We start from the raw sequence: 10,870 nt of genomic DNA on the forward strand, positions 1-10,870 counted from the left end.
CACATAATTTAAATAATCTACGTTACAGTCTGGTTTGAAGCTAACTTGCCTTGAGATTTTGACCTTTCGGTGATAAGCGTTGAGCTATAAAAAGTAAGACAGAAGAATATTGAAAATATTTTCAATATTTGTTCGAAAACAAATACATATATGTGGTTGTACTTGTAAGATGTTTACATATATGCATTTGGTTATCTCCTCTGTATCAAGTCTAACTAATTTCAATTTTCTCAATTTTCTTACACATGAAGAAGCCTCCAAAAGTGTCTCAGCTACTTATAACCGATTATGTTAACAATCCATATCCCTCAAAATATAATTGTACGGAAATATTTATGTATTTATATATGTATTTATAATATCAACTCTAATTATATGTTTTCTCAATATTCTTTCGGTAGCAATGAATTAACTCAGAACTACCTATTCGCTAAAGTGAAACAGAGACTCATTGAACACTAAATTAAAAAAATATTTATTTATCATCATTTATAATAAAATCAGATTCCAAACTATTGAAGAAAGCTCTCTAGAATTAAATTTTCGTTGACATTTTTTTCGCTAAGGTTTCTAAACACCATGTAATGGTAATCATCAAATCATGCTAAAACCTCAGAGCACCATTTATCATAAAGTACTAAGTAAAGTTCTGCTTTCTCCAGGCTGGACAAGGAAGCACAGAAAATGGGTCTGGCAGTGAACGAGGGCAAGACGAAATATCTCCTGTCATCAAACAAACAGTCGTTGCACTCGCGACTTGGCTCTCACGTCACTGTTGACAGTCATGAAGTTGTAGATAATTTCGTCTATCTTGGAACCAGCGTAAGCACCACCAACAATGTCAGCCTGGAAATCCAACGCAGGATTGCTCTTGCCAATAGGTGCTACTTCGGACTGAGTAAGCAATTGAAAAGTAAAGTCCTCTCTCGACGAACAAAAGCTAAACTCTATAAGTCGCTCATAATTCCCGTCCTGCTATATGGTGCAGAGGCTTGGGCGATAACGGTAACCGATGAGTCGACGTTACGAGTTTTCGAGAGAAAAATTCTGCGAAAGATTTATGATCCTTTGCGCATTTGGCCACGGCGAATACCGCATTTGATGGAACGATGAGCTGTTCGAGATATACGACGACATTGACATAGTTCAGCGAATTAAAAGACAGCGGCTACGCTGGCTAGGTCATGTTGTCCGATGAAAACACTCCAGCTCTGAAAGTATTCGACGCAGTACCCGCCGGGGGAAGCAGAGGAAGAGGAAGACCTCCACTCCGTTGGAAGGACCAAGTGGAGAAGGACCTGACTTCGCTTGGAATATCAAATTGGCGCCACGTAGCGAAAAGAAGGAACGACTGGCGCGCTGTTGTTAACTCGGCTATAATCGCGTAAGCGGTGCCTACGCCAATTAAGAAGAAGAAGAAGAAGTAAAAGTACATTTTTTATAGTACAAAAGGGCATTAAATAGATATATTTTATATATATTCTGATCGGACTATTGGTATGGCAATTATATGCTGTAGTGTCCCTTCCAGAACTAATTTGATTATTCAGTTTGTATGGCAATTATCGGTGGTTCTGACAAATGGTGAGCTTCTTGGTGAGGACTGCATTTCTGAAAATCTGGATCCCCACTCGAGGCGGTAAACTGCAGCCACTTTCACGCAAGGGAGCGTTAACTCCGACAGCAGAACGGAGTGTCTGTCTCTAGAATATCATCCAAGCACTTTCTTCTCCATCGTCTAGCATTTGCAAAATTGAGAATGAAACATCTCGACAGGTATAGCCGAAACTGACATTGGGCCCCTCAACACGTTTGTTATATGCTCAAAGCGCTTTGTCGATCCTTAAGGGTTTCATGATCTATTATATAGGAGTTTTTTAAATGAGACAATGAACCGGCGTTCTAAGCTGCCCAAGGAAGATCCCGATCTTATCATTTACATTCATAGGAACATACATATATTTTATACAGTCCCCACGTGCCCTTCTTTCGTGGCAAACTTAATGTACCCTGTGCAGGGTATAATGAATAGATTAGTGGTAACCTGAACGCCGAATCGCAAAGGCAACCTTGCATGTCAGTTTCTTCCGATTGTCAAGAACAAGGATTTCATTTAAAAGTACCAAAATGCCATTGAAAATAGACCTCCAATAGAAGATATTGAGTGTATAATTCTATTCTGTTTTCATATAGAATTGCCATAGTAGATAAAGACTTTAGGTCCTTAAGGTAGAATATCATATTTCACACCTTTAGTCTTTACTTCAGTGGTTTGGTTCTTCTAAAAGTGGATGTATTGTAGAGCCCTAAAACATAAGGTCTAACTTTGACAATTTAGGAAGGAAAAAAGTAATAGAATTTCTTCTTTCAAGCTTAATTGAATACGTATGTACTTAAGTCTATAAAAAATGTTGTCTTGACATACAAAAATGCGGATTATAGGCCAACTTCGAAAGCACCAATCGGGCCTTGATAGACAGACGGTGATTCTAAAAACCCGATGCGTATGAAACAAAATAAAAACTGGCACCTTAATCTACATAAATAAGACTGGCTACTAAATTATGTATGCTGACTGACCCGAAACTATTGATCCATTCGCTAAAGTGGATAGTTTTGGATCAAGAAAGTCTATGAATTGAATTATGTTTTAAGGCCGCTAAGTGGACCTTAAAACAATAACACTTTAAATATTTAGAGATTTAGCCTTGCGGAATACCAGCTTTGAATAAATTATAGTTTCACTAAAATCTTAAGTCAGAGCTTTAGCCCTTTCACTCGCAAAGCTCTGACAAATTTTAAAATTAAGCACAGTTGTGAATAAGACTGATCTCCAGCTAGAGACAAAGAAAGCGAAGTCTTACAACTTGAATAACCAGCTTTTTTTGGAATGTCATCAAAAGGTACAACTTATGAAAGTAAAATGAGCTGCTCGGCAAAACTCCGTTAATTTTTGTAAGCAACGAATAACTTCTCACAAAACATAGCTCTTCTTCAACGTCGAAAAATAATTCTTTTCCTTCTTGACCTTGTTATGTCCCTACAGTAAATTTGATTCATATATTATAAGAAAAGAGAAAAATATTTCATTAAATCCAACTTTTATAGCAAACTCATAAAAAGTTATTTCCGAGCTAATATACTATAACTTCAATTATAGGACAACTTCAATTGGTCGACAACTGCACACAATCAGTAGGAAGCCACGAAACCGGTGCAACCACAAATTCACACCTTTTTCTCACACTCTTATTCTCTATTTTATCATGAATTTGTGGTCGGTCTCTCATTTGCCACGTTTTGATAAAATAGTAAACTCGTTTATCTGCTTATCACTTATGTAAAATGAAGACCGAAACAAAGGTCAGTCACATACATACAAGCATGTTTAGAATGATGCAATTGGACCCAATAGGACTTGGCTGCAATAATGGAGAAGAAAATATTTAACAAGGTTAAATAGAAGGAAGGATGAAATGATTTACGCGTAAATTCGCCAAAAATTATTTCAAATATTTAAGGTATTTTTATATCAGAAATTCTCACTCTCTCTTCAAGGTCGAAATTCCCAAAGAATTATAGCCGTTAAACGACCACTTCTATTTCATAAAGACTACTGTGGTGCCTTCGGTCCTGTGCTCCGACACATTATCGACAAATATCAAAACCAAAAGAGATGACAAGGGCAAATCTACAAGTTGTAAAAGTAACCATACACATTTTTCAAAACATAAAATTCGGGGCCAACATATTTCTTGGATGGCATCAAGACCCTTAGAAGATAAATTTTAATATAAGTGACTTTATTAAACAGACTTAAGCTTCAAATTAATCTGAGAAAAGTGGGTAGGATGTCGAGAATACATAAAGTTTCCTTCTAGAAACACTTTAAAATAATCCATTGTTGCCTCCATTGCTTTGTTCAAAAATGAAATTCATAAGCTTTAGAAATTTATGTCATCCAATTCTTAGACAGACTCTCTTTGTCAAAATGAGAGTCAACTCACTTTCAGACAGACTAAACAGTGTCATGTATGTCTAAATAAAACATGGTTAAATATACAGCCATTAAAAGCCTAACTCAGTTGAAGGTGCAGCCCAAAATCGTTGGAATCTACAGGTAGTTTAATCCGATCGAAGAAGTTTACAGCTTTAGTCTGAGTTCAAATCACAACATTCGGATCAGTTACTAAGTAACTAGTTTAAAACTAGTTCATGACAGTGTATGAGAAATTTCTACTATGGCTCAGAGTTTTGTTATTCTCTTTTCCGTAATAGTCATATGTACATAAGTAACTAGTTACGTAACTAGTTAAATACAAACTAGTTCAAAGTAATTTTGCTGAATTTATCGAAAATCACAGGAATTTTTAGTCATAGCTAACTGGTTATACAATCGATTACTGAGTAACTAGACTGAAACTAGTTCACAACAAACTAGTTTGAAAGTAGTTTTCTGCCTGAATCGTTCAGAATTAAAAAAAGTACCCAACAACAAATATCAAGGGGTAAACATTTACAGGTAATCAGTTCAACTTCATACTTCTTATACATATATTAATTCATAATTATTTCACCAACAGGGTAGTTGGATTCAAAATAAAAATGTGGGTCGGTGTGTATGCATTTTTATCAGTTTGTTTGCTTTTTTTTTTTGTTGTCTGCGGTCTGTGGGATCACAGCGTAAAGCTCAACAAGTTATCACAAACCAAAATGGAACAACAACGACAACCGAAAACTCGCATTTACGAGAATATACATACGTACACACACATGTACATATATACGTGTATGAACATGGCATGCGAAATAGCCACACATGTATTAACTTTATTTATATTTATACTATTTCGCTTTGACTTTTCCACACTCTGTTTTCGGCATTCAAACGTTTCAGTCTCGAAAATCCATTCGTGCATTGTGGACACGAAATAGTTGTGTGGAGTGGAAGAATAACCTGGAACTTGGAAGTTTCATATAGGCGATTTTAATATAAACATATATTTTTACGAACGACCTTTTAGTGCAAAAAATAGTGTAAGTAAAGGAAGTTTTTGCGAAAAACAGTAATAACAACAAAAAGTAAAGTGTTGCTGTAATAAAATGTTCGCCGGAAAACGTGAAAAGTATGTGAAGTTAATAATGAGAAGAAGTACAGTGAACTCTGCCAGCAATTGAGTGTTGCTGAGTTGTTTATGTGCAAGCGTGAGAGGCATTAGCTGATGCCAAAGCATATACTTATGTATAGTACTATAGTACATTTGCATATAAATATTTTTTTTAAATAATGTGACGCGAAGATCTCTATGAGAAGGAAGAGTGAAAGTCATTTTCATACTTTATACAAGTACATATGTACATACATACATATCTTATTTTTTATTCATTTGGACAGTTGTCAAATCCGTGTGTTTGGTACCAAAGTTCTAAAAAAGCATTTTGGCTACCGAAAACGTTAAAAAAATATATATGTATGTAGGTGCTGGTAGCAGAATTAATATACTTATCAATTCGAGTGTTAGGAAGCTAACCAATATGAACTAGTGAAAGTGATAAAGGATAAAATATTACGATAAAGAATCAAAACATATAAATTGTTTACAATTTTGATCTTTTCTTCTATTTTATTTGTTGGCGTTTGGTTAGCGCATTGAAAATTTAATTTTATTATTCAGAAAAAATTAAAATTAGGATATTACAAAAATAATCTCAAAATAGGAAATTAAAATTTCTTTTTTTAACTTTTTGAAATTCATATTTTTTAAAATCGAATTTTTTGAAAAAAAAAATTTGTATTTTTCAATTTTTTAAGTAATTTTTAATCCGAAAATCAAAATCAAAAATTGATAAATTATTTTTAATCGAAAAATTTGAGTAAAAAAAAATATTTTTTAAAAATAAAAGGTCATTTCAAAAGGTTAAAAAAGGTATACATAAAGCTGTCCACAAAAAAAGTAGGAGTGGCCACATGAGCAAAAATAATCTTTTAATTTTCATTAGATTAGATTTCCATGATTAGATACATATGTATGTATGTACGTATGTATGTACATATGTACATTAGGGTGCACCTTAGCTATATGGGAGAAAAAAAATATAGCATACAGGGCATCACACCCCCCCAAAAGTTGCTTAGAGTATAATATTATGTTCTGCAAAAAATTTTGGCGATTGGATAATGGGAAGACGTGCCGCAACGAGGGTAAAGTGACCATGTTATTCAAAATTTGTAAAACATGGTCACTTTGCCACTTACGATATATTTTTTTTCTCCCGTATAGCTAAGGTGCACCCTAATGTACATATTTATGTGTATTTCTAACTGAAACCCTATACAATTAAAATAAATAAGATAAAATGTGCTAATTATGTTGACATTTTATTAAAAGTCAGCTTTCCTTTTCAAAAGCTTTTTTTAATTTAAATTGGGATTAATTATTTTTTTAAATCCGAGATTTGGGATTAAAAATTTAAAAACTATTATGAATTAAAATTTTCGGAATTACAGAATAATTAAAAATTTATTGACATATTAATTAAATTATTTTTCAATGCATTTTTTGCAATTCTAGTGGGTGTTAAACATTTTTCCGGTTAAAATTTTTAATCCGATTTTTGGAAGAAAAATGTCCAATATATTGAATTAGAAACTTGTGAATTATTTTCAATCAAGATTTTCGGGAATAAAAATTAAAAATTTTTAATGCGTTATTTGCAACCCAGGTTGGCTGGCATTCATTGAGTTAATTCTATTTTACCATTAAGATAATTATGTAATATTTAAAGCCAAATTATTATTTTTATTTAAAATTAATGCAGATTGATTAATTAAAATATATTTTTAAATCAATATTTTTAACCAATTATTTTATGAAATATAAGTATGTACAGTAGAATCCGGTTATAACGACATTCAAGGGACCGATGAAAATATGACGTTGTAACCGGTCGACGTTCAAACAGAATTTAGAGAATTTTTTTTTGCTTTTACGCTTCCCCTAGTGTTTTCATACTAACTGTAGTATGCTGGAATATTTTTTTTTTTGCTATTAAAAAACCGTTTTCAGTAAAAATAAAATTTATTCCAATTCAAATTATGTATACATACATATTATCAACATATGTACTAGCGAAAGACATAAAAACAGTGTACCGTACTTTACCGTTATTGATTCCGCAACTGATCGGCGACATTCATTCTTAATAAAAAAAAGCATGCGTCGTCGTTATAACCAGTAAACTTCGCTAAAAGCGGTCGGACGCTATAAGCGAGGTCGTTATATTCGGATTATACTGTATATCCAATTAAATCATTCTAAGGTGAAAACAAAAAAAATTAATAAAATCAGAAATCAATAGCATAAACTTAAAATAATTCATGTATGTATTATTAAAATAAATGAAAACTAAACCAAAAACTAAAAATTAATAAAATAAAGAAGAGATAGTAGAAATGAAAAAAGAAGACTAAATAACAAAAAATAAAAATTGCAAATATTTTATCAAAAAATTAATATTTTAATAAAAAAATTTATAAAGAATAATTCTGAATTAAATGCAACAAAACAAGAATTTCATGAGTTGAGAGAACAGTTATTATGAATATCTATTTAAACCAAGAAAAAAGTTAATTTCATTTGCACCGAAGCTATAAAATCTTCACAAATAAAAATTTTCCTCAGAACTTTTAGTTTTTGTTGTAGCGCCAGAAAACATTAATGAGGTAATTTCGAGACATGGTGTCGAGTTTAAAGTGCTTGGCCGGATATAAATCCGGCTCCGTTCCTCTTACTTAGACACGTGTAAAAAATTTCAGATCGATATCTCCAAAGGGACTAGTTCTCGTATTTATATATGTAAATTAGGGTGTTTTTTTTCATGAATCCTCATGAAATTTCCTTGAAAATACCTTAAAACATATTCTCTGAAAATTTGAGCCCTTAATATTAAAATTAAGGACTCGACCAAGGCATGTAAAAATTTTCCATTGCAAATACACGAAAATCGTGATTTTTTCTTTAAATTTCTATAAGTCAGAGGCATTTTATGGCATCGCTTTGACTTTAGACATATGTTCCTCAAAATTTAACACTCTACAAAAGAGCCCATTGCGACAAAGTCGAAACTCACACCGGCGAGGTAGTACGGGGCTCTAAATCTGATTGTTCCACGAAAATCGCTTTTTTTTGTATTTATCTCGTAAATGATAAGAGCTATAGAAAAAATGTAAATGACAAACTTGTAGATAATCTTATTTGCTACAAAAACGGTCTGAGGGCAAAATCGCTATCATTAATACTTCTCGAAATATTCGGCTTTTTAAGTAAGGCTATATGTTATTTTCATAGATTTTTTATTCTTATAGCTAATTATATAATATTTCTGAATTAAAAAAGTGCAGTTAATTCAAAATTTTGCCAAATAATTTCACAATCGTCATTTAATTATATTTGTTGCACGAAATTTGTGTGTCACTCAGAAAAAAAGAGCAAACACTTGTTTGGCCGCTGATAAGAGTTCACATTGGCGGCGTGCGTTTGTCATTGACAAGGTGGGCGTGTGTACTCATATGCGACAACTTTTATATACATTTGTATGTATATATGTACGTACATCTCCACATGACATTAGAAATTTTTGACTTTCTGCTTTGTTGATAATATTTACTTCGTTATCTTCGCGTATGCATTAAATATGATGACAACATTGAAGTCATATTTTGATTAAATGTTATCACATATCCGTATAATAATCACTTGTAGAGTATTATTTTGACCCCTAAATAACACCATGGTTCAAGCGTGTGGAAAAAGTTATAAATTCTAAAGCAGTATACAAATAATTTCTGTTTTAAACACCAAAGGCAACATCGGAGACACTATAAAGCATACATAATTGATCAGCGTGACGAGCTGAGTCGATTTAGCTGTCTGCCTGGTGTCCGCCTGAGCTATCGGAATCAAGTTCTTCTATGGTAAATTTTTTTATCAGACAAGATATCTTCACGAAGTCTCGCACGGAAAATTATCCAAAGTATTAATACATTATATTAGTTCAATAAATTTTTTAAATCGTGCAATTATAAGATATAACGGCTTCTCCAAGTAGAGGTACTTTTTTCAAAGCCTTTTTTGACAGATCAGGCAACTGTCATGTTATTTTTGTTTAGTATTGTTTGGCATCATGGAAAGACTTACGCCTGAACAACGTCTGCAAATCGTTCAACTTTCTTACGAAAATACACGTTCTGTCAAGAATGTGTTTCGCGTGCTTCACTCAACTTATGGTCAACGTAATCAGCCTACTGAGCGTACTATTCGCAACAGCATCGCTCATCTTGAGACCCAACATTCATTATTGGATAATATTAGACCACGTTCAGCACGCAGTAAAGACCGTGGAGCAACTGGCTTTTTAAACAAGCAAAATTGCCGCATTTGAGACGAAAAGCAACCTGAAGACATTCAAGAGGTGCCATTTCATCCCGAAACGATGGAATCGTCTGTCACTATTTTTTCAAAAATGATTCCGGTTGGAACATAACCGTCAAGGGTGACGGTTAACACGCCATGATAACGGACTATTGTCTGAAATTGAAACTCGTGATCTCGGGCGAGATTTGGTTTCAACAGGACGACGCCAATTTACATTCATTTCATTAATCAATGGATTAATGGATAGAACACTCCAGTGAGCATGTAATTTCACGTTTTGGGCTGGTCGATTGGCTACCAAGATCGTGTGATATCACACCGGTTCCTGTGGGGATTGTACGGTCTAAAGTATATACGGACAATACCACTTCGATTCAGGGATTGGAGCACGCGTGTCATACGCCAGGTATCAGTGAAAATACTAGAACGAATCATCGAAAATTGGACTGAACAGATGAACCATCTGAGATCACAGCCAACAGTTGAAAGAGCTAATATTAAAAAATGCTAAACAATATCCTTTTGAATGATAATAAACATTCTCCATTAAATTTTAAATTTCTGTCTTTCTTATTTAAAAAAGTAGAGTACCTCGAAATGGATCACCCTTTACGTAGCTACCATACAAACTGACCGATTCAACTTAAGTCCTTGAATGGAAAACTTTTTTATTTGACAAAATAATGGCACGAAACTTGGCTCGATCCATTGTTTAAGGCAACGTTGTAATCTCAAAAGAAATTGTTCCGATCGGACTCAAGTCCTTGTATGAAATCCTTTGTATTTGTTAAGGGGATTACAGTTACAGTGCAACCAAAGTTAACTTTTTTGTTTTGCTTTAAATAACAGCAACTTTTATTATTATTTTTTAAATTCATTTTTAATCATTTTTATATTTTTTTAAATTTCATTTCAACATCTTTTAAATTTTTATGATTTTAAAAATAAAGAAAAACGTGCAATTTTTTCTTTTAATAAATTTAAATGTGCAAATGCGCAGAAATACTTTCTGAGAAATAAATAAATAATTTACTTTCACTTTTGTTGTAATTTCTACAATAGGTTAATTAACTATCAAAATGGCAGCAACCACCAAAAGTAAGTACAACAGAATTAACAATTCCTGTTCGCCTAAATTGTTGCTGTTGTATGCTTTGCCTAAGCTACTCTCCCGTACCTAAAATCCTTTGTAAATAAATTGGAATATCCTTCCTTTAATGTAACTGTATTTAATTATGGTTGTGTGTGAAATAGTTGTAGTAGTAAATAACTTTAATATTTTTTCAAAAGCCTTTTGAAATATGCATATATTTTTTAATTATTTTGAAATAAAATTTCATTATTTTTTTATTCCTTATATTTAAAATAATCTTTGTTTTTAATTTTTTAAAATAATTTGTTTTTACATTACATAAAAATTATATGAGCAATTATTA

At 32.6% G+C, this 10,870-nt stretch overlaps 1 protein-coding gene across 2 annotated transcripts in view; it reads left to right on the top strand.

The window, feature by feature from the left end:
• The first annotated feature begins 4,884 nt into the window (after positions 1-4,884).
• The window catches only part of LOC120769379 (fructose-1,6-bisphosphatase 1), a 9,888-nt gene continuing 3,902 nt past the window's right edge, over positions 4,885-10,870 (top strand). Inside the window, exons 1-2 of one of the 2 annotated variants that reach the window (XM_040096347.1) lie at positions 4,885-5,037; positions 10,497-10,532. In XM_040096347.1, coding sequence (XP_039952281.1) covers positions 10,514-10,532 — 19 coding nt within the window. In that variant the 5' untranslated portion in view covers positions 4,885-5,037; positions 10,497-10,513. The remainder of the gene's footprint in view (positions 5,038-10,496; positions 10,533-10,870) is intronic. The other variant, XM_040096348.1, reaches the window with a different exon arrangement.

The sequence above is a fragment of the Bactrocera tryoni genome, chromosome 2 (assembly GCF_016617805.1).
Source record: "Bactrocera tryoni isolate S06 chromosome 2, CSIRO_BtryS06_freeze2, whole genome shotgun sequence".
NCBI classification, from domain to species: Eukaryota; Metazoa; Arthropoda; class Insecta; order Diptera; family Tephritidae; genus Bactrocera; species Bactrocera tryoni.